This window comes from Miniopterus schreibersii, assembly GCF_964146895.1.
Source record: "Miniopterus schreibersii genome assembly, chromosome: 7".
NCBI lineage: Eukaryota > Metazoa > Chordata > Mammalia > Chiroptera > Miniopteridae > Miniopterus > Miniopterus schreibersii.
In genome coordinates, this window is record NC_138108.1 from 11,874,321 (window position 1) to 11,897,852 (window position 23,532).

Below are 23,532 nucleotides of genomic sequence, written 5' to 3' on the forward strand. Positions count from 1 at the left end.
TCCTCATCCCTTTTTCTTGCTTTATTTTTCTCCAGAGTTTTTATTACTTTCCTACATATTATATATAATTCACTCATTTTGATAAGTTCACGGTCTGCCCCACCAGAATGGAAAGTCTGTGACAGACAGGCACTGCTTATCTCCAGTAATTAGAACAGTCTCTGGAAATGACTCAGTAAATATATGCTGAATTGACTGAAATAACCTGAATAGGAGGAAATTATGGAAAAATGTTACTTTTGCTAAAATATGCACATATGAGTGGGCAATGAAGATGAAGACTAAATAAAATTCCTTGTAAAAATAAGGGAACATCTTTCACTTCTAAAACAATTGGAATTCAAGGAAGGACAAAAGTACTCTCCCATTTTATGGAGAAATGAGGGCCCTGGGAAGCTTGTTACAAGCTATCTAATAAGTCAAGGTTTAAGCTTTCCAGTACGTTTCCAGCTGAATTATAATTCTAACTAGTGAGTCTGCCAAACACCCCTTTCTGGTAAAGTGCACACCCTCCATACAGCTACCTTACTAAAGCAACTGGGCTTCCCTATACCCTAAAACTTCACCAAATACTAAAACTAGCCACTAAGCCTGAGATTTCAAAGCAATCCAATTTACCTCTCCAATCCTAATTTTCCTATTTCAGCTGCACTGGTCTGGGCTTGGAAGTAAGTAGGTGTCCACATGTAGCTCATCTGAGATGAAGGAAGCTCCCAAAACAAGATCTTGTCTGAACAGGGCACCAGAGCTTCCAGCACCACACAGAAGCTAAAGAGGAGCTGAACATCCCAACCCCTTACTCTGGCAGCTCCAAATAGGGTGAGGCACACCTTTTATTACAAGAGTTATTACAAGAGTTTACAAACAGATTACAAAACAAAAAAAGATCACTCCCCATCCCCTCCCATGGATGGGAATGTGGGCTACGGGCTAGGGAACCCTCCACAACAGGGACTGATGGCATTTATCCCTAGAGCCTAGAGCTGACACAGGTTCTGTCTTCATCATTGTCCTTGGGCCAGTGCACCTAACCCAGAACCTGTTGGGAGGATTACAGGAGCTCCAGAGAGGAAGAGATCTCTCAGGCAGAAGGTGTTTCCCTAAGGTTCAAGAAGCATATTCCTGGGGTTAAAGGCACAGTATTGGAGAAAATACCCCTGATGTAGGGAAGGAAGGAATCTTCTCTGGCACCAACAGCAACAAAGTTTACTGGTTAAAATCATCCTGAATTTGGGGGAGGGGAGGCTTTATACATAAATCTCTTCTAGTTTCTCATTCTCAAATCAGTTGAGTTGGCAGCTTATTTCTCTTTTAAAATCTTTCTAGTTCTCAGTTGAGTTGGCGGCTTGTATAGTACAAAAAGGAAGAGTTGGCAATAGTAGGTCAATGAAGGTTGGAAGCTGGACCCAGGAATCTGGGATCACGTGCTGTGGGTTGGCCTGAGGAGGTGAATGAGTTTCCTGCAGTGTTTGGCAGATGCAGGCCTGGGACTGCTGTGTGGCAGTAACTGATTCCCCAGAGACAGCAAGGCTAATTTCTCACTGGCACCCAGGGACACCAGCACCTGTGGGATAGAGAGCAGACGACAGAACATGACATGCAGAGGACTCATTTGCACTAGCAATTTCTACTCCAGAAAAGGAAGAAAAATAAAGTGGGCTCTTGGGGACTCAAAATAGATTGTGTGGGAAAAGAGAAACCTTGGAGACAGGAATCATCAGGATCAGAGGTCTACTTCCATTCTCTTTGGTTGCAGACCATGAAACCAAGGCACCAAGGGATCCATACACTTGTCCCCGGGAAGAGGTAATGAATGCAGCAGTGATAGTAAACCAATGATTCCCAGCTGTAGATCGGCCCAGTGGGTCTTAACCTCGTTACCACCAAGAATCCTTTTTAGTATGTGCCCACATGGATTGCCAGAAAATCCTATAATATATATCATCAACCATCCTGTCAAATTTATATGCCACCTAATGCTACCACCTAATGCTACCATACTGAACTATTATAATTTGGGGGTTTAGCCTTATCATAGGTAGATATGTGAGTTCACTGGGCTGCTTATACACTGAAAATTAAGGAGAAAAGACAGAATAAAGTAGTAGTTAAGAGTAAAGGCTCTGGACTCAGACTCTTGACTTCAAAAATCCAATCCTACATACTAGCTTTGTAATTTGGACAAGCTATTAAATTCTTTGTGCCTCAGTTACATAGCCTGCAAGATGAGGAATAAAATAGCTTAAACCAGATAATAAAGGTAAAATGCTTAGCACGGTGCTTTTAACATGAAGTGCTAAGAGAGATAGTATCTTTACGGACCCCAGAATGAAACCACCCTATATCTCAACAGCTCCAATCTTCCCTCACCTCCCTCTCTCATATAGCCTCCAGAAGAGAGAACAGTGGTCCTTGAGATCCCAGCCATTTCCCAGCCCAATGGAGCCCTCTTCTAGGTCCCTTCTCTTCTCTGGGGTGAGAAATGGTAGATGGAAAACTCATCTCCAAGACATTGCCCCTGGGTTTCCTCTCCCAGAGAGGGATAAACTTGGATTTCTGAATGTCCCAATTTCTTAAAACTATCCCAGAAAACTGTTGTGAAATACAACCCCATTGTTGTGGTTCCTAAGTCCCCTGGAGTATACCTGATGGATACAGGGCTCCTGGCGGAGGCTCCGAAGGGCAATGAGGGCAGCCTCCTTCACATTTGGCTGAGGGTCTCCACATGCCATCTCTAGGAGCCGCTGGGGTACTTGACACTGTAATAGCTCTTCCCCCAATCCTTCAGGTCCCAAGTTGCCCAGAGCTGACACAGCATTGCGCCGGATACCAGCCTGAGGATCTCCAAGCAGCTGGGTCATAAAGGGCACTGCAGCTGCTAGGGCGGGTCCCAGGGGACCAGCTTGGTAGGCTGCATTGCCCACAGCAAAGCTGGCACCGCGCCGCACAGCAGGGTCCCTGTCTCCAAGGCCCTGCAGCAGAAGGTTGAGCAGTCCAGCCTGGCTCTGCAGTGCCCCACGCAGGGCCATGCTGTGCTGGAGCAAGTGTCCCAGGAGCCCATAAGTGCGGGCCCGCACTGAATTCTCTGGGTGACCCAGAAGGATGCGCAGGGGCCGATAGGATTCATCGGAGCCAGCCAGGAGTTCTTGGATAAAGTACAAGTGACTGGGAGACAGAACCCGGGCTGTGTGGGCCAACAGAGAGAGAAGGTCAGAGATCAGCAGCGGCTGGTCACCTAGAAGGGCAACTGAGAGGAACGAGATGATGGTTCTAGGGAAGGCAGCCACTGTGTTCACAAACTGGTTGAGAGAGGTGGGATCCGTGAGGGCCAGGTGTGTGAGGAGACTGATGGGCAGCTCGACTTGTGGCAACATGAGGTGGTGGCAGCAGACCTAGGAGAAAGGGGGGAGGGGAGCAGCAAAAGTAGTTCAGGGAGCAGGAGAGTACACTGCAGCTTGATAGCTAGAAGGAGCCCAAACCCTGGGAGAAAAGCCAAGCTATAATGAGAAACACCAGAATGCTGAGAGAGCTGACCCATAGCACTCCACAGGAGACACAATGTGAACCCCAAGAGAATGGGTTCTTCCCAAGTTCAATCCTTGCTCTGCTTGTCAAAGACCCACTGTCTAATGCCAAGAACCACCAGAGAAGAGATTCCTGGCTGAGGAGCTGAGTATACAACTGGATGTTCTCCCCATTGAGCTCTAACAGAATTCAGATAAGGAACTGATAGAGTTACTAGCCCCAGCTCCAACCACACACCTCTGTTAGGCCTGAATGCTTTCTCCACTCCAACTCTTAGATCAAACCAGATGCTCCACTCTTACAGGGGCCAAGGAGAGCCCTGGAGCTGTCAGAAGTGAATTAGAGTATACAAGGTGTTTGGCCTCTCCCACCTTCATGCCTCCAAAGTACCTGCAGCAGGTGGGCTGTGACCTCTGAGTCCATGAGGTCAGCCAAGATACCCACAAGGAGGTCAGCATCCACATCCACGGCAAAGGGGAAGCAGAGGAGCTGGCAGACAGAGAGCACCACGAAGGGGAGAAACTCAGACCCGTGAGGCCTAAGAAGGGGAGTGTGGAAGGATTTACTTGGCCTTGCTCACCCACCTTTTACTTCCCCCTCTTCTCAAATTCCCTAGTCCAGCTCTCCTTCCACAATCTCAGCATACCATTTCTTGCCTCATAGCTCAAGTGCTCAGCTACTTCTCTCCTTCCTTCCCCCCTCCCCCCCACTGTACTCTCTGGATCTTCTGGTCTCCCTCCTCTAGCTCAAAACTCACGCCTGGCCCAGCTGCTGCAGGAAGCTGGGGGAAAGCAGATGCTTCAAGGTGGACATGAGGATACTTCCACGCTGAGACAGGTGACTCAGGCATAACTCGGGCTCCTGGTCGAAGGTGGCCACGGCCAGGCTCAGCATGGCTGCCACACCTGGAAACACCAAGAATGAAGACCCAGTAGAGCAGACAAAAAGCCCAGATGCTCCTGCTTCCCCATGGCTCCCAGGGCTCCCACTTATTCAGTCCCTTCCCCAACCCTGAGCAATTTCAGGATACAATCTAACATCCTCTCCCCAGGCAGCAGCAGCAGCAGCAGAACTTTCCATGGCTAACCCAGGCTGCTCCTCTTGAAGAGGGATCAATACAATGCCTCCATAAAAGAGGCCATGCAGATGAAAAGCTACCTCGGGGTGAAATCAGTGTCCAGTCTGGCTCTGAGCTTGAGCTATGTTGACTGGACAGCGATAGCTCCTCTTCCTGTGTAGATACCTCCTCAGGGAGCCTCAGAGCCATGGAGAAGCGGTGCCACAGAATGGTCCATATTTCTGAGCTAACCATGTCCCTTATCAGGCTAGCCTTCCCCTGCTGAAGACAAAATTGAAAGAGGGTGGGTGGGGAGATGAAAGTCAGGAGTCAAAATGCCTTTTTTCCACTCCTGTCCCTGACCTACAAGGAAAAGGAGTCCCAGAAATAATCTCTTTTGTTTTCCCAGCTGGTATTTCCCTGTTATCTTAGTTCCCTTTCTTACCACATCTTAATCCCCAACCTCTCAATCCATGTGTATGTCTGCTGGAAACCAGGGAATTACACTTTTCTCCCCACTGAATCCTAAAGGATGCATCTGAATGGTTCCATTTAAAGGGTCCATACTGAAGGCAAGTGGGTCCCTTCTAAAGTCATCACAAGAACAGTAGTTTGTGGATTTCTTCTTCATTCCTAATGCCCAGCGGCTCCCTAAAATGCACAATTTCTCTCTCCGTACTTCCCATCCACCCTAAGATGCAGCTATACCTGGGTGAGGAGCTGCAGCAGAAGGACGAGTAGGCCGTCGTAGAATCCACAGCCATCTGGTGGAGTCAATCGGACCTGCAGGAGAGAGACAGGAAGAATGCGGATCTCTGAGAGGGACAGGTGGCCTCACAGGCCTGTGCACCCAACTCCTGGTCAGGTAGAAAGAGCCCTTCCTCGGCCTGGTTTATGGGGAGAGTCCTTCAGAACTTAGGAGTCTTGGTTCCTACCTATTCAATCAATGACTAACTCTGTCCTAAAGACACACAGTCTGGTAGAGCAAGCTGACACAGAAACAATTATAGTTTAGGAAGATACTTTCTAAACAAGAGGGTGGGGTCGGGGTGGGAGTTCACAATTAAGAGTGCCTAACTCTGGCTCCTAGAGGTAGGAAACTGATGGATTAAATGTTTAAAAGGCAGACAAGAGGAAGTAGAGGTAGAAAGGGAGAACATTCCAAGTGGAAGTCATAGCATATCTAAAGGCAAGTCATGAAAGAGCATAGTGAATTTTGGAAATGGCAACTCTTCTGGTCTAGCAGCATTATAGAGCTTAGAGGTAACAGATGAGCTTTCAATAGCCCACTAAAGAATTTGGACTTTATCCCAAAAGCAGTGGGAAGCCACTGAGGACTTACACAAGCTCCATATGGGCAAGACTTTTGTCTCTTACTCATTGCTGTCTTCTCAGAGCCTAGAATAGTGTCTGGTATTCAGTAAGTATTTGTGTGTTAAGTAATTACTGGTCAAACAAATGACCAGGTTTTCCTTTATTGAAAGCTCACTCTGGTGGCAGTGAAGAAAACAGACTGGAAAAGAGAGCCTAGAAGAGAGATCCTTTAGTGGGCAAGTGTCAAAGTCAAAGGGAGAGCCCTAGCCGGTTTTCTCAGTGGTTAGAGCATCAGCCCATGAACTGAAGGGTCCTGGGATCGATTCTGGCCAAGGGCACGTACCTCAGTTGCAGGCTCCACTGTGGTCAGGGCGCATGCGGGAGGCAACCAATCAATGTGTCTCTCTCACATCAATGTTTCTCTCTCTCTCCTCCTCCCATTCTCTCTAAAAAAGCAATGGAAAAAATATCCTCAGGTGAGGATTAAAAAATAAATAGTCCAAGGGAGAAATGATGCCTCCCTCCCTCTTTAGAAGTCCAGGGTGTTAACAACAGATCTAAAGCCCTGACCAGTCTCGGCTCAGAGGGGTCAATTATCGGGGAACAGGAGGGCAGGAAAGATTCCTTGATTCCTTGACCACTTCTTAGTTTACTCTAGGCTGGCTGGCACTTCAGTCTTTTCTTCCTGAATTCAGTCCTTGTTTGACTCCAAGAAAATGTGTCTATGCCTTCTCTGGCCGATCTCACCTCAGCAGGGGCAGACAGAGCATGTGTGGCTGCAGGGATCCACTCCACAGGCTGGAGGTCAAAGGTCACCCCTTGCTGGTCAAGCTGTACCAGGAGACAGGCCGCTGCACTCTGGAGAGTTAGAGGAGAAGTGGTATTCAGCATGAGCAGAAAGGATACAGGCCTCTGTCCTAGACTAGACAAATACCGCGTAAACAGCTGCAAAGGGGATAATGATTCCCCTGCTCCCAAAAGGTTGGATGATAAGGTTAAAAGGGGAGGAAGATAAAGGTTGAAAACTCACCACAAGAGAGACGACATGTGAATGGGTAAAGAGAGTAGCAATCTCACTGCCTAGCTTCTCCATTCTGGAATAAGGAGATATATCAAGGGATGCAGCAGTGTGAAAGGAGGCTGGTGAGTGGCCTTCCCTCTCCCTTAGATGGCACTCTCCACCTAGGCTGCAGTCCAACCGCAAGTCACAAAGCTGGTGGGAATCCAGGTCTGTTCTTTGTAGAAAAACCTTCACTCTCTCTATCCCAATCCCTCCTAAGGATAGGCTGTTCTATGTCAGGGTAAGCTCTGTGGGTAGATTTCAGTGAAGAGACCCTACTTTATGACTCACCCAGGAGGCAGATCTTGGAGCCGAAGGACAAGAAGGGAGAGGAGGTAGAGTGTCACTTCAGTAGACTCTTCCCAATCCACTACCTTTACCTACAAAGTTAAAATATCAGGGCAACCTCTGATTGAGATGGTGGGGCCACCGTGAGATGCTCATCTGTGTTGCTGGCCTACCTTGCCCTGGACCAACATCAACAGTGACTCCAAGGCTAGGGGCTCTTGCCCTAGACGATGGCACAGGTGTTCACTAACGTGGCAGCAGGAATAGAGAACCTAAGGGAGTGGGGAGGAGTCTGTCAGTGAGCAGAGCAGCACCTGGGCTCCTAAGCTAGAAGGCTCAGCTGAAATCAGGCTAGTCTCTCAACACATTTGGTATCCACACTTGGGGGTGTTAGAGAAGTTTGGGCCACTTCCACCTCTTGCTGTAAGATAGTGAGATAGGGATACTTCTCAGTTCTGGTGAGGACTGGCTAACAGTGGGGCCATCTGAGTTGAAAAGATTTAAAAGCAGAAAGGGGTCCTGCAAGGGGGTCTCTCATCTCAGGCTCTCTCTCTCAGTCCTGGGGGTAAAAAAAGAGATCTGAAGTGCAAGAGTTATAGGCAGGTAATACCTTAAGAAGGTGTAGGCAGAGGATGGGATGCTGCAGACCACAGATGAGGGATGGCCTCAGTTGGTTGTTGTCTTCAGAGAGCTGATTTGCCAAATGTCGAGAGATCTATAGGGACATTCCTGAAGACTCAATCCCATTCTCATTATTCCAATCCGATTCCTCTCCTATCTCCAACTAATCAGGACTCTTCCCCAGCTTCCCCAGGAACCTCAGGCCCCATTCCATTCCCAGTCTTCATGGCAAAGGAAGAACAAAAGTCAGGGTCTTGCTTAGCCCCAGTGTAGTCAGGTACAGAGAAAACTTGCTAGCCAAAAGGGAGCAGGAAATCTGAATCCTGAGCCCCTGAGGAAGCATCACTGGTAGCTTCAGATCAGCTACCCTACAGTTTGTCAGTTTGTCACTGAGCTCTCTAACCAAGGCCTCTGGGATTTTGGCTACATCATGTTCTATAAGTGGACCAGACTCAGGGTGGGGTCATCTGTTTCTGGAACTACAGAGTAAAGGAGGCATGAAAGCTTCTTTTTCTGCCTTTCTGAGAAGCTGGGGCAGACTCCCCAACTCTGGCAACAGAAGTGAAAGGAACAAGAAACTGCAGCTCAAACCTGTTCCTTGGCTTCCCAGCAGCCAGGCAGCCCTAGAGGAGCAATGCATATGGCTGCCAGCGCAGAGGAAATGGCTCCAAGCAGATCCTCACTGTGCTCCTGCAGTGGCTGGCTCACTTGAGGGGCACCTATGGAGAACGGCAAAGAATGCAGGGTAGGGTATAGTTGTTTCTCTCAGATCCCCCTTCATTCTTTCAGTTCACAGTTACTTACTGGGCACTCACCAAATGCCAGGCATTGTGTCTAGGTGATGGCAGTAGAAAGAGAAGAGTTGGACATACTCAACAAGTCAGTCCAGAAACTTCCCTCCCCACTCTGGTTACCTGGGGGGTGGTGGAAAGGGAGCTGTGGAACTGTCAAGCCATGAAGGAGCCTGTCCAACACAGCTCGCTGCGTAGTCAGCAGACTGGAGTAAAAGGCTTTGGAGATGGTGCAGCTGTTCCCATCCATGGCTTCACACAGAACAGTGAAGCACTAAGGGAGACAAGGGCAGGGTTAATATTAGGACATCAGAAAACTGACTAGGCTTAGGGTAAGGAGCAAGAATCCCCAGAGAACCTGAGAAAGCAGAAGGAAAACCCAGGGCACTAGCTATCTAATTTAAGTATTCCTCATACAGAAGATGCATTATAACTGCCTTTGCATTTCAAGGACAGGAATTTTAGATATCAGTGCTTTACTCTGATCAGCTGCTCCCTAGATGATGTTTCTCAAAGTGTCATCTGTGACCATGAGTATAAGAACTATTGGGGATTCCTGGGTCCCTCCCAACTCAGACCTCTCATTCAGAATTTCAAGAGGCAGGGTATCTATTCCAAACTCCCCATGCTACTCACTGCACAATGACACATGAGAAGTGCTGGCCAATCATGTGAGTCACGGCTGGCCAAAATTTATGTTGGATATCAAAAGCTTCCTGACTTGAAGGGTGAAGGATGTAAAAATTGGCTCTCAGACTACCAGAAACTGAATGGACTGCTAGCTATAGGCAGGAATGTAGCCCAGATCTGTGTTCCCAGTTGCCAGTTTGAACAATGACCAGGCAATTGTTTACTTCCTTCACATGTTCCTCTCCAATTTTCTCCTCTGAGATTTTCTCGTTCAATCCTCCATTCCCATCCCTCACCTCCAGAGTCCAGGGGAGAGAACCCATATCCATACAGTTTACTAGTCCATAGGCCAAGTAAAGTTGGGAAATACTAGCTGATCTGCAAATCTCTTCAAGAACAAATACTTCTATTTGTGGTTCCCTGAAATAGGCCACACTGCTTAATGCCTCTGGGCCTTTATGTACATTGCTCTTTCTGCCTGGAATATCCTCTCCACTTTCCTGCCTCATCTACCTGGCAAACTTCTGTGTATTCTCCAAATCTCAGCAGAGATGATTTCCTTCTTCAAGATTTCTTCTATGACCCTCCAAGTACTGTTCATCTTCTTCAGTGGTGCTTCTGTATTTTATACAAAGTTCTAATGTACTTTTCACACTACTGTCCTTGATCACTTTACATCTCCCCTACTAGACTATTCCTGGTCCCTTGAAGATAGGAACTTTCTTTTACTCAAATTGTATATGGAACATAGTTGGCATTCAACTAATATTTGAGGGATTGCCTTGATCTAACCCTATCTAGTCATAAGAAAGGGGATGGGAGAAACGGGAAGACAGGAGAGACAGAAATGTGGAAATGGGAACAGATTACCATAAGGCTATCCCTCTGCAAAGTCTGCTTGAAGTCATCTGGTTGGGCCAATAGTTTCCCCAACAGGTCCAGAAAAAGGTTGGCAGCTTCCTGAAATACTTGTAGACTGGGAAAAAAATGAGCCCACAGTTTCTCCTCATCTTTCTACTAAAAGCCCAGATATGGTGAAGGAGTCAGTTCTGGGCAAGTAGGAGCTCAGCAAAGGGACACACATCACAATACTCCCTTCTCTCTCCCCTGCTAAGCACACACACAGCCTCATATGTACACCCTCCAAGTCCCTTCTCTTTGCCATTTCTCTAGGTTATTCACATACTGATCCTTTCATTTAGTGTATGGGGACTGCTGACCCTTAAAACCCAAAAGTCGTGGGGCAAACTTGGAGGTATCTCAGGGTCCTTAAGAGGACCAGCTGGACTCTGAGGGGTCAGTCAGCTGATCCCTAAACCTGTCACAAATCATGGCTCCTCCTCACTTAGCCCCTTCCGAAAGGAGAAGGGAATAATGGGGATAGAAACTAGAGCCAAACTGGCCAACAGAGCAAAGCTGTGTCTCATCCCACCTGTCACCTGTCTGGCTCCTCTCCAGATTGAAGGTGCAGGCAAAGTAGGCCTGAATCACGGCCATCAGGTCCCGTAAGAAGGTCCCATACCAACATTGCTGCCAGGGAAGAAGACAGAGAGTAAGGGCAATATAGGGAATGGAAACAGAGAGAGAAAATGTGGTAAAAAAAGGCATCAGATATCGTCAGGTTGACCAAACAAAAAGAGACAGGGGGAAAATGGTTTGGACAGAGAGAAATCTAGAATAAATCAGTGGCAGCCAATGGGCTGTAAACAGTCTGAAAATACGTCTGGTTTGGCCTGAACAGCATTTTGGAGTTTAGGAGGTTCTGTTTTTCAAAATAGCTCAATTCCTTTCTAAATTTCTTTAAAACACTCAAGATTAATATTCATCAGCTGAGTACAGCTTTCTAGCTTCCCAAGCCCAGGTCCCACTAAACATCTCTTTATTCTGTTCTCTCAGCTAAGCTGAGGCAGGACACAGAACAGGGAAGTAGAGGTTTGTCCTCAAACACACTGAGTCTCAATCCTAGCTCTTCCACTATTGTCTCCATGACCATTTGCAAGTTAGAGCCTGTGTGTTAGTCAGTTAGTCTCTGAATTTCAGTACCCTGCTCTGTAAAATTGTGTCCATAAAGCAAAGTACTTAACATTTCAAAGCACAGTGTTCTAAATATTGGGAAATTACACATAAAAATCTGGATTTCTAGCTTCTCTTGGAAAACTAGAAGAAGATCTGGCAACACTGGGCCTATATTCCCACGTGGCAACAGTGGGCTGGCGCTGAGAAGAGGCTATACCATTAGACTGAGAACAAGATCCCCAGTTTATCTACTCCCCACTACTCACATAGCCCGACATAGTCAACTTCACTGACTGACATTATCTACCTAGTCTCAGAAGGCATTAGAGTTTGTAGTTCATGGTTTACTAACTAGAAAGAGGAGGAAAAAAATAAAAGGAAATTGGGCCAAATAGAGGCAGCAGTGCGAAAAAGAGAAATCTAAGAAGAAACTTCTGGAAGTCCTTAGAGGCTCCTTGCATAGAGCTTACCTGCTGAATACTGTTGCTCTCCTGGCTGTGTCTGAATAGGCTGAGCAGCAGCCCAGGGAGCCCTGTCTCACGACAGAAGGAATACAAGGGAACAGAGTCACTGCAGCTGGACAGGAGACTGCTTAGGACCCGGAGTGCAGGGAGGATACGGGAAGCGCCATCCAGCATGCCTTTCAGGATCTGGGTGACATGAGGGAAAGAAGTAATCAATATTATCAGAGGTAAAAGAAGAGTTCCAGATATCAAGTGTCTCCAAGGAGTCGGCAAATCAGACCAGATGTTCTCATTCCTTTCTTTGGGAGTCTAAAGCCCAGAGAAGAAGACGGAAATAGGGAAATTGTACCAGGGAAGAGGAGTATAGCTGGTCAAGTCACCTGACTTCTAATGGCAGTGACCAAGGTAGAGGGGACTGTCCCTCAGGATCTCTGTGTCAGACCCAATGTCATTCCTATTTGCTTCCTCCCTTCTCCAGCCCTTAATCTTAAAAACAAAATACACACACACACTCACATATACTTCTGAAAATTAAAAACAATGGTCACAAAACAATATTATTCAACTCTAGACAAGAGGTTGACAAACTATAACTCACAGGCTAAATCCAGCCTCCCACTTATTTTTATACAACCTGTAAGCTAACAGTAATAGTTTATATATATATATATATATATCACCATCCAAGGATATGTTTTTATTGACTTTTAGAGACAGAGGAAGAGAGAGAGAAACACTGATCATTTGCCTTCCAAAACACGCCCTGACCAGCCATCAAACCTGTAATCTGGGTATATGCCCAGACCAGGAATCGTGACCCTTGGGTGCATGGGACAACTCTCAAACCTACTGAGCCACACCATCTGGGGCAGTATTGTATTTTTAAATAGTTACTCTTTAAAGATTATTCTTGAAAGAAGAATAACATTTTCATCAAGTGCTTTACAGTATGGTATTCACTGTTCTAAATCTTTTCACTTATTTGCTCATTTAACCTTTATAATAACTATTTGAAGTAAACACAAATACAGTTATAGTTGAGGAGACTGAAGCTTCTAGGTAGGGTAAGTAAGTAGTCAATAATCACACAGCTAAAGAGTAGTTCAGATGAAATTCCAACTTAGGAAGTCTTACCCTGGAGGCAGAGTTTTTGACTTGCTTCCCTACTAAAATGTTATCCAGTAAAACAAGTAAGGGTCAAAAGAGAGGTACAAGGTGCCAAGGTAATTCACTGGAGAAAGGAGAGTCTTTTCAATAAATGGTGCTGGGACAATTGTATACTCACATGCAAAAGATGAATTTAGATCCCTCACATTGTACACCTCAAGTCATGTACAAAATTTAACTCAAAATGGGTCAGAGAACTAAATGTCAGAGCTTAAAACTAGAAAACTTTTAGAAAAAATATAGAAGAAAAATCTTCAAGACTTTGAGTTTGGAAAATATTTCTTAGACTCAACACCAAAAGCATAATCTACAAAGGGAAAACATGGTGATTGGTCTTAATCAAATTTAAACTCATAAGGATTAAAAGACAAAGCATAGACTGGAGACAATATTTGAAAGTCACTTATGAAAAAGGTCTAGTATCCAGAATATACAAAGAACTCTTACAAATCAGTAAGAAGACAACCCAATTTAAAAATGAGCAAAAGAATTGAAATTTCACAAATGGCTAATAAGCATTTTAGCTTATTAGCTAAAAGATGCTTGACATTAGTCATTAGCAAAATGCAAATTAAAATGACAATGATATACTCACAAGAATGGCTATAATCAAAAGATAGATAATAATACATGTCAGCAAACATGTGGAGAAATGGAGACCCTCACACATTGCCGTGGGAATGCAGAATGGTGTAGTCACTTTGGAAAATAGTTCAGCAGTTTCTTAAAATGTTAAACATAAATTTATCATATGACCCAGCAATTCCACTCTTCAGTATCCACCCAAGAGAAATGAAAGCATGCGCACAAAGATTTTCACAAAACTGTTCATATCAGCATTATTCATAAAAGCCAAAAACCGGAACAACCCCAATGTCCATCAACTAGTAAATGGATAAACAAAATATAATATATATCTATAATGGAATACTAATCAGCAACAAAAAGAATGAAGTATTGATATATGCTACAGCATGAATGAACCTCAAAAACATTCTGCTAAGGAGCCAGACACAAACACTGTATGCCATATGATTCCATTCCTATAAATTGTCCAGAAAAGGCAAATCTACGAGACAGAAAGTAAACTAATGGTTGCCTGAGACTGGGGGTAGGAATGATGATTAACTGCAAATGAGTATGAGGATCTTATTGGGGGGATGAAAATGTTCTAAAACTGGATTATGGTGAGAAAAAAAAGCCCTGGCCAAGTGACTCAGAGTGTCATCCACACACCAAAAGGTTGCAGGTTCAATTCCCAGTCAAGGCACATACCGAGGTTGAAGGTTCAATCCCTGGTCGGGGCGCCTATGGGAGGCAACCGATCAATGTCTTCCTCTCACATTGATGTTTCTCTCTCTCCCCCTTCCTCCCTCTCTCTCTAAAATTAATAAACATATCCTCAAGTGAGGATAAAAAAAATAAACATAAAACTGGGTTGTGGTGATAGTTTCACATCTTGGTACATTTACTAAAAATCATAAAAAGGTTTTAAAGAAAAGGAAGCAAAATAGACGCAGGCAACATATTTCGGCGAGTTCCCAGGAAGGAAGATCACTGTTTCAGAGAAGCAAGGAAAGGCTGTGTATGAGGGAACATTAACTGTGAATACCAATTAGGCAAAATGTTACTCCCTAAAAAAGAATCTCATTCTTCTCGTTAGCATACCTATATTAGAAGATATTGTATACTTAGTCGTTATAACTGTATTTTTTATTTTTCAACAAAGATTATGTAGACATGTCGTCTCTCACTGTAGGAGTACTTCCATAATGCCTTCCATTTTTGCCTCGTGGCCCACAATGCCTAAAATATTTACCATCAGAAAGATTGCTGATCCCTGCTCAAGATGGATGCTTTTCCCTTCAGAAAGAGAAATCTGAGGACTGCTCGTTCTGTTATTAAAGAAGATTAGCAAATCTCCTTGAATTAAGCACATCAATTGAAGAATTGGAAAGGGACAAATTTCCTCTTTCTCCGTAAGCCAATCAAAGTTTTTTAATGTCTCATCTGTGAAAATAGTCTCTAATCCCCTCCATGGTATCCTTCTGCCCATCACCTGCCCTCCAGCCTCATGCAGCTGACTCTGGATGCGTTGGCAGAAGTCCGGATTGCACAACAGGGTGAGTGGGGCCTTCAGCTGGACGGGCACAGGCTCGGTGGTCTCTAGCAGGTGCTGCCACTCATCATCGCTGTCTGGCTCCTGAGGCACAAGGAAGAGACAGAGGACAGGAGGAGTGTGTAAGGTTGAGGGTAGTGGCTCCCAATCTGGGGGACCACGAAGTAACTGCAAGAAGCCAGTGACTCCTTTGCACAGATGTATTTTTTCCATCTAGCATTTTACAAAGGTAGAGCTGGCAGTATGTGAGGGGTCTTGAAAGTCTCTTGGAGAACACGAACGTGTGCATAAAGAGATACCTAGAAAGATGTTCATTGAAGCATGGTTTGTAATAAAAAAAAATTGAAAATGTCATAGAGCCAGTCTGTAAGGGAGCATGACACATCAATATTGAGAAATGCTAAGAAATTAAGAAAACTGTTAGTACTAAGGATGCATCGCATATGTAGTCTTCCTACCAAAAATGCATAATTTGTACCTAATCATGAGGAAATATCAATGTGAGGAATATTTTGCAAAATAACTGGCCTGTGTACCTCAAACAAAACTGCATTATGAAAGACAAAAAAAGACTAGGAACTGTTCCAGATTAAAGGAGACTAAAGAGGTAAAACAACTAAATATGTGTAACACTGGAATGGATCATGGACCAGGGAAAAATTTTTTGCTATAAAGAGCATTACTGGAGCCCCAGCCAGGTGGCTCGGTTGTTTGGAACATCATTCTATACACCAAAAAGGCTGCAGGTTTGATTCCCGGTCAGGGCACATGACTAGGTTGTGGGTTCGATCCCCAGTCAGGGGACATATGGGAGGCAACCAATGGATGCTTCTCTCTCACATCGATGTTTCTCTCTCTCTCTTTGTCAAATCAATAAAAACATATTCTCAGCCCAGCCAGCGTGGCTCAGAGAACGAAGCTCAATTCCTGGTCAGGGCACATGCCCCAGTTACAACAGGCTCGATCCCCAGCAGGGGGCATGCAGGAGACAGCCGATCAGTGATTCTCTTTCATCATTGATGTTTTTCTCTCTCTCTCTCCCTCTCCCTTCCTCTCTTTGAAATCAGTAAAAAAACAAACATATCCTCAGGTTAGAATTAAAAAAAAAAAAGAAAAAAAAGAGTATGTAGGAATTCTTTGTGGTATTCTCACAATATTTGTTAAGTTTGAAATTATTTCAAAATAAAAAGTTAAAATCCAAAAAACCCACAAAAGATTGAGTAGAACTACATGTTCAGATGTAGAATGATCTCTAAAACAGATCATGCGGTAAGATAGGCATGATGCAAAGCAATACGTACAGGATGAACTCAGTAATGTAAAAACAGCCAAACTATATATTTCTATGTGTATATACATACACGTTAAAGTACAGAGAGTCTGGAAGGAGACAGACGAAACCGGTAACAGCACCTCTGGGGCTTAGGTAATGCTCAAGAGGAACTTAGAATTTTACCTGTGTATTCCAATTTTTGGTAATTACATGTTCAGGTAACTGTGCAATTAAAACCTATAAATTAATTATAAGAAAGCAGTTTTAACACGTGGGGAGCTTATACTTGGAGGGTTGGGAAACACTGTTCTAGAAAAGTATCTACCCAGACCCAACAGCCCATTTCAGTGACAAGGCCAAGAAAAGCCCTAGGCTCACCTCGTTTTCTAGATCTACTGCATCAGTGCTCTGCTGGCCCACCGCCTCTAGCGTCAGCTCTTGGAATGCTCGTTCACTATCCTCGGTGACCCAGTTTTCCCTGCCAGAGGAAGCAGAAGTAGAATGAATTACAGACCTCTGAGGCTGGGGGTTCATTAACTTGTCCCTCCCTCTAAGCCTAGGATCAGAATGAAGAAAAAGCCATGTAGGACTGAATAGAGGAGACCTCCAGGATATGGCCAGGACAGGATATGCTGATCACTAACCACGCACATCCTTGACTGCCCTCCCACTTTGGATCTTACTCTCAAGTATACCTTGGCAGTTCTCACCTGTAGCGCCCAACTCAAATAATCTTCCTTTTATACTGAGACAATTCTTTCCCTTTCAGTTAATGTACAACTGAGGCATAGAGAAAAGAAAGTTCCCATGTTTCCTGACGAATCATAAAAGTATCTGGAATTAGAATTCAACAACCCAGGACTCAGACTCCTAGGGGCCTGTCCATATTTAGGCAGTGGATAGTGACAGGAACCATGCTGTATTTGCTTTGGCTGGAGCCAAAGATCTGCAAGATACCTCACCCTATAAATCCTGGCTATACCCTCCCTCACCGAGGTGCAGGGGAGGCCTCTCCAGCCTCCCACTCAGCCCAGCCGCTCTTCATTTCTGAGGCCATGATCCCAGCCAAGAGGCCTGGTTCCTGAGGAGTGGCCCTTAGTCTAGGCAGCGGGGTAACACCAGAAACCATCGTGATGGTCCTGTCTTCTTGTTCAAGGGCAGGTCCTGTGTTCTGGTGTTTCTGTGGGGAGTGAGCAGGAGACAATGAATTAGACCTATTTGTGTGCCACAGGGCAGTACAAATCCTACCTGTGACCCTTTCCCAACCCTAGAAGTCACTCTCCTTCTCCAACAACCCCAGTCACTAGGCTGGCCATGTCCTACATTCCCCATTTATTCCCACAAACCTTCTGCTTGGCCTCCTCAGCCATGAGCTTACAGGCTTGATGCAAGATGCGAGATCTGTTGCCCTTGGGGGCCAGCCGATGTGCCTGTTGGTCCTTTAGGACCTGAAGTTCCGGGGGTAGACGACTGGTGAATGGGGTGCCCAAGTCTGGGCTTGCTGGTTCAGTTATTACTGCAGGGAGGGGAGAGGAAGAAGACATGATCGTACTGGAGCTGCACCATGTCCACTTAGCCAGAGACAACTCCCGTGTCTACAGGCTTCTGTGGAAGGAGATCATTTTGATAAAGTGACAGAGAGAAGGAGGTTGTAAGGGAAGTGGCAAAGGTTAGGCAATAGGCTAGGAAGAAAGTTCAAGATAGTAGTGTTAAGAAGGTATTTTGGATCCAGATGTTGGGGGAAGGTGGGTAAATTGAGGATAACACTAGGGAAGTGCAAAAGCCCTAGGAACCCTAATGACTCACTGGTGACACGGCCAGCAATAAAGGGGTGATGTAAAAGGTCTGGCCAGGACAAACGCTGCTGGGGGTCCTTGGTGAGCAGTCCCTGCAGGAAGTTCTGTGGAGAAAAAAAATCCCCCATCAGCTTTTACTTCCATATAGGCTCTAACTAATCAGCAGACCCTGCAAACCAAGACTCCAGAGTCTAATCTTTCAGCAGACCAGCTGGTCTTAATCATACCTTCTCTAACCCTATCCTTAGGCCTCATTTCCTAGGGAACTCCAATCCCTGTCCATGGACATTCTGGAATCTCAGAAGTAAAAACAGAAATCTCAATGTCACCAGCTTTGTGAAGAATTGAGAAAGAACTAGGAGAAAGGCAGGGATGTCACTTTCACAATCACCTTCAGAAAGCACACATTCAAAGGAGTCCCAAACTGCTCGCTTTGCCTTTCCTTTGACTGCAGTCTGTGTACAGCTGGGTAGAAACAGATGCATTTACAGCTGAAAGCATGCTCACACACACAAGTCATTGTCTAAAGATGTGTTTGGGAGCACTCAAAACCAGAAATCTTTCAGCAAGTCTTCAGATGGTGGAGGGGTAGGGAGACTGTCTCTAAAAAGGGGACATCACTATGAGGTATCCTTACGGAAATACTCAACTGGGCCTGAAACAGGGATAGAAAGTACTAGATTATGACCATTGTTCTGAAACAAAGTGATTAGTATGCCATGGCTCTAGCTGAAGATAACTGCATATCTGCCCTAAGGGAGAATAAATATCCTACGTATACCATTTGCTTAAGTTTCCTTTGTTTAGATTCTTTTTGATAATTACTTGGGCCTCTCCAAACTATACAAGTTGGGGAGAAACCTGTCCCTTTTCATCTTAGATAAAGCAAAGGACAGTTATAATGAGATTTCATCTGGGAGAAAGATGCATTTAAATTCCACTGAAAGTCTAAATCTTGCCTAGATAAGAAAAAGAAGAGTCCACTCTTTTTCCTCCTTCCCTCCCTCCTCTCTCTCTCCTCCCTCCAGCCTGCTGAGACTTAGCTGCAAGGAGTAGGCACCACCTGTTTCATCTTCCCCTAACCACCAAGCTAGCCCCACTAGCTCTGGCCATTTGGATAGCTGAAGACTCTTTCTTTCAGGAAGAGAACTGAAAGCTGTGTTTCTAAAGCTAGATATCATCTGATAGAAAATAAGTGGAATAGAGGGTATGTAAAAGGACCAGTATCCAACTCTGGTGTCTTGAAATCACCTTTCCACTGTGATAAAAGACAGCCTGGCCCAAGGAGAGGCTGCTATTCCCAAGTTTGGCACACCCTCCCAGAATAAGTCCCTGCATTAGCAAGGCAGCTTGGCCCGGACCCTGCATTAATTCAGTAACTACAAAGTCCTATCCAGCTCTGGAAAAGGATTTTGAAAAAGGGAACAGAGGCAGAGGGAGACAGGTTTCTAATGCAAAATCTCCCTTTCTATGTTCACTACCTTGAAGCAAGGACTAATGGCTGGGGGCCAGCGCACAGGGTCCTTGAGAATGAGGTTGACCAGCTGAAAGATGCTCGTGGTATAGAAGGGAGGGGTGCCTACAGCCAGCTCATACAGTATGCAGCCCACAGACCAGAGGTCTGCGGTGTGGTCATATGGTCGCTCTTCCACCAGTTCCGGGGACATATAGAGTGGTGTGCCTTTGATAGATGTCAGCACCATTGTGTTGGTGCTCATAGCCCGGGCAAATCTGCAGGTGATGGAATGGAAACGTAAAGAGAGATGATCAATAAAACTAGAGCTGATCACTACTCTCTCTCATTATGTGATATCCCAAACCCAAACAGAGAGAGCACCTTTCAAAAGACCCAATAGGAGTCCCAGTCTCCAGCTCAAATTATAAAACAAGGCCCATGTAAGCCAAGCAAATGGTCTTAGACTCCCTGCAGAACTGGAAGCACAGACGGAAGGTCAGGCTTCTCACCCAAAATCACAGAGCTTGATGCCACCACCTTTGGCAAGGAGGATGTTCTGAGGCTTCATGTCTCGGTGGAGGATGCGGTGGGAATGCAGATAATACAGAGCCGACACCAACTGGGCAGCAATGGCCTGAACCTAGGGGTCAGTCAGGTAGGAAGAAAAAAGGAGAGGTCAGAGGAAGGAGCCTGCTGAGGAGCCCAAAGGCTTCTCCCTAATACTATAGCTGATGTAATCTTCTCTTCCTTCCCTTTCTTTCAGAGCTTTACATGATACCTTCTCCAATTCCTGCTCCCCTATTCATTCATTCGTTCATTCATTCATTCAAAGAATACTTATTGAGTCTCACTAGCTGCATGACCATGGGCAAATTATCTTGAGCCTCTCAGATTTATCATCTGTAAGATGACAATCATAGAATTTTGAGGATTAAATGAGCTAAAATAATGTAACGCTCAGAATTGTGCCTGGAATTTAATAGGCATTCAATGTACATTAGTTGTTATTAAGACAAAATCCCTTTTTCAAGAGAAGTAGTCAAAGAAACAAGACGGACAAAAGGAATAAGATGATGACTTATCAATGATGAAGAGTGCTCATAAGAAAACTGAATGCTGCAACAGGAAGCCCTGAGGAGGGCCTACTTGCTGGAATACAGAAAAACCCCTGGAATAAGTGTGTCTGGAAAATGTGTTCAACCTGATCCCACTGTTAACCACTATGTCTTGGTGGTGAATCTTACCTTAACCACAATTCTTATACCTTCCTGCCTTCTCTGGTACCACCACACTGACCCTTCTTCCTTAATGGTGCCCAGTAACAACAACATTAATAATAGCTATCTACGTTGAACATTGTGTTTCAGGAACTCTTTAAGCATTTTACATGAATTAACTCATTAAGCCTCATAGTAGCTTTATGAGACAGGCATTATTATTTCCATTTTAATAAGAAGAAACTGAGCCCTGGTCAATATGGCTGAGTTGCTTGGAACGTCATCCCATACACCGAAAAGTCAAGGGTTCAATTACCAGTCAGGGCACATACTCAGGTTGCGTGTTTGATCCCTGGTCGGGGTGTGTATGGGATGCAACCAATCAATGTTTCTCTCTCACATCAACGGTTCTCTCTCTCTCTCCCCTCCTTTCTTCTTTCTCTAAAATCAAATAAATAAATAAAATAAAAAGAGGAAACTGAGCACAAAGAGGTTCAAATAACTTGCTCCTGAGGATCCAGCTAGAAAGTGGCAGAGCCAACCTTTCTATTCAAAGATTTGGCTTCAGGGTTGATATACTCTACTGTCATACCACACTGCCTCTATATATACCTAGACACTTATATTTTTCTCAGGAATTTTCAAAATGCAGACTCTCAGTGCCCTCAGCTTTCCCTACCAGTCCTTAACCTGAAGAGAGTCAGGGGTGGGGAGAAGTTTGAGCCTGGAAACATACCTGGTCTTCAGGAAGTTTTCCATCATCTTCTAGGATCTGAAAAAGCTCTCCTTCAGCATAGTCTGTCACTACCACCACCTGAAAAGCAAAGGCAAAGACACTGATGGCTCCAGATTTATGCACTGAGGTAGGGAAATTCCTGAGACCCTTCTTCTTGGGGAGAGGTGACCCCAAGGCACAATGCACCTCTTTATCAGTCTCAAAGCTGTCGAGCAAATGCACAATGTTGGGATGCCGCAGACCCCGCATGATTTCAATCTCTCGCTGCAGATTCCTCAGCTCCTTCTCTGAGCGTCCCAATTTTGGAATGAACTTCAGGGCCACCACCTGTCAGGGATAAAATGCAGAGTCAAGGCCTAAACACACTACTGAAACTTTAACCTCAGAACTCCAGAAGTGAGACTTTACTTTTTAAATTTTTATTTATTTTTTAAAAATATATACCTTTATTGATTTCAGAGAGAGGAAAGGAGAGGGAGAGAGAGAGATAGAAACATCAATGATGAGAGAGTCGCTGATCGAGCCCACAACCTGGGCATGTGCCCTGACCAGGAATTGAACCCCGATCACCTGGATCCTAGGTCAATGCTCAACTGCTGAGCCATGCCCAGCTGGGCAGAAGTGAGACTTTAGATTGAACAATTTTCATTATACCTGCTAGTCTCCCACCCCACTCTCCCCATGGTGCCATGGCTTAACCCAGGCTCCCCCCACCCCTTGACCAAGGAGGAAACAGTCTCTGCCAGACAGATCTCTTTGGCGGATTCTGGAACAAGTGTTCTGATCTAGGTAAAGAATTCAAGATTTAAGGGATTGGGGAGAAATGGAAGAAAAAAAATGAAGAGAGAAGAATAGAGTTCAGGTGGTTTATTTCTTCCTGCATGGGATGATAAAGATTAACAGAAGTAATAATATTTATTTGTTGTTTACTAGGTGCCAGGCACTGTCCTAAGTGATTCAGTGTGACATTATACTTAATCCTCAAACCTCATCAACCAGATACTATACTTATCTTCACTCTATAGATGAGGAAACTGAGACAGAGGTTAAGTTACTTGTCCATAGTTCTAAGACTAGAAAGCGGTAGAGCTAGGATTTGAACCAGAGTAGTCCAATTTCAGAGCTCACTCTCCATAAGAAGTATGAAGGAGTCAGAGCCTTAGGAATACAGGTTGGTATAAACGCTTCCCTCCTGGCCCCATTTTACACTGGAGTTGGGGTTGTGGAATCCCAACCAAGAGATATGCCTCTTTGTTCACCACCTGAGCACTGTATTTTCTCCGACCCTTGTACACCCTCCCAAAAGAGCCTTCTCCAATCATCTCCAACACGTGGTACTTTTCCATGACAGAGGTTTCAGGATTCCTCAGAAGGAAGAAAGTAGAGATGGTGGTGAAGAGCTCCAGCTCCAGGGAGTTCCACACATCTGGGAACACTGGTTCGCACAAGGAAGAAAGGTTAATGTTAGCCGCCTTGCCTTTTCCCTCTTTTTCATAATAATCCAGGCCTCAAAACCATGGTTGAATGGAGTGAATGGAAAGATGAGATCTTGGAGCAAATAGTTTCTCCCGCCTTTCCAGCTCCCTCCTGTCTCCAACCCAACCTCGGGCCCTCCCAACCCCGGGTTCCCCCTTTCCCCTCCACCCAGCCCCGCCCACCGACCACTCTCCCTACATCCAGCCTCGTCCACCGACCCCACCCCTTCCAGCCTCCCCCAAGTTCTTGTCACCGCCAAGCTCCTCAGCAACCCCACCCGGACCCCCGCACACACCCCCTCCCACTACCCTGCGCGCGTGCTTCGCAGACCTCAATCCACTCTCAACCCCCAGCCTAGGAGCTTCCAGCTCCACGGGCCGAGGGACGCCAGCTCTGGCCTTCAGCCCCGCCCCTTCAGGCTGCCCGCGTACTTTGCCTGACTTATAATTCTTCTCCACCCCACTGCCAGTCTCTTTTAAAGGACTCCCATTGTTACCAATTGTGCTTTCTACAGCTGGTCAGAGGG

At 45.3% G+C, this 23,532-nt stretch overlaps 1 protein-coding gene across 2 annotated transcripts; it reads right to left on the reverse strand.

Moving 5' to 3' along the window:
- Positions 1–810: 810 nt before the first annotated feature.
- Positions 811–23,422, reverse strand: STK36 (serine/threonine kinase 36). Of its 2 annotated transcripts, XM_081141989.1 has the most exons (27): positions 23,337–23,422; positions 22,793–22,965; positions 21,717–21,857; positions 21,531–21,608; positions 20,087–20,217; positions 19,603–19,852; positions 18,132–18,225; positions 17,672–17,841; positions 17,318–17,505; positions 16,704–16,803; positions 14,993–15,136; positions 11,773–11,952; positions 10,719–10,816; positions 10,157–10,262; positions 8,780–8,930; positions 8,457–8,584; positions 7,855–7,959; positions 7,418–7,516; positions 7,248–7,336; positions 6,927–6,990; positions 6,644–6,754; positions 5,291–5,365; positions 4,684–4,864; positions 4,283–4,430; positions 3,916–4,063; positions 2,646–3,392; positions 811–1,564 (listed from the first exon to the last, which is right to left on the reverse strand). In XM_081141989.1, exons 2-27 carry the CDS (start codon positions 22,874–22,876, stop codon positions 1,421–1,423), a joined length of 3,954 nt encoding a protein of 1,317 aa, XP_080998115.1. In that variant the 5' UTR covers positions 22,877–22,965; positions 23,337–23,422; the 3' UTR covers positions 811–1,420. The 2 variants fall into 2 exon arrangements, with proteins under 2 accessions (XP_080998115.1, XP_080998116.1); XM_081141990.1 differs by lacking the exon at positions 23,337–23,422 and having other exon boundaries at positions 22,793–23,038.
- Positions 23,423–23,532: the final 110 nt, after the last annotated feature.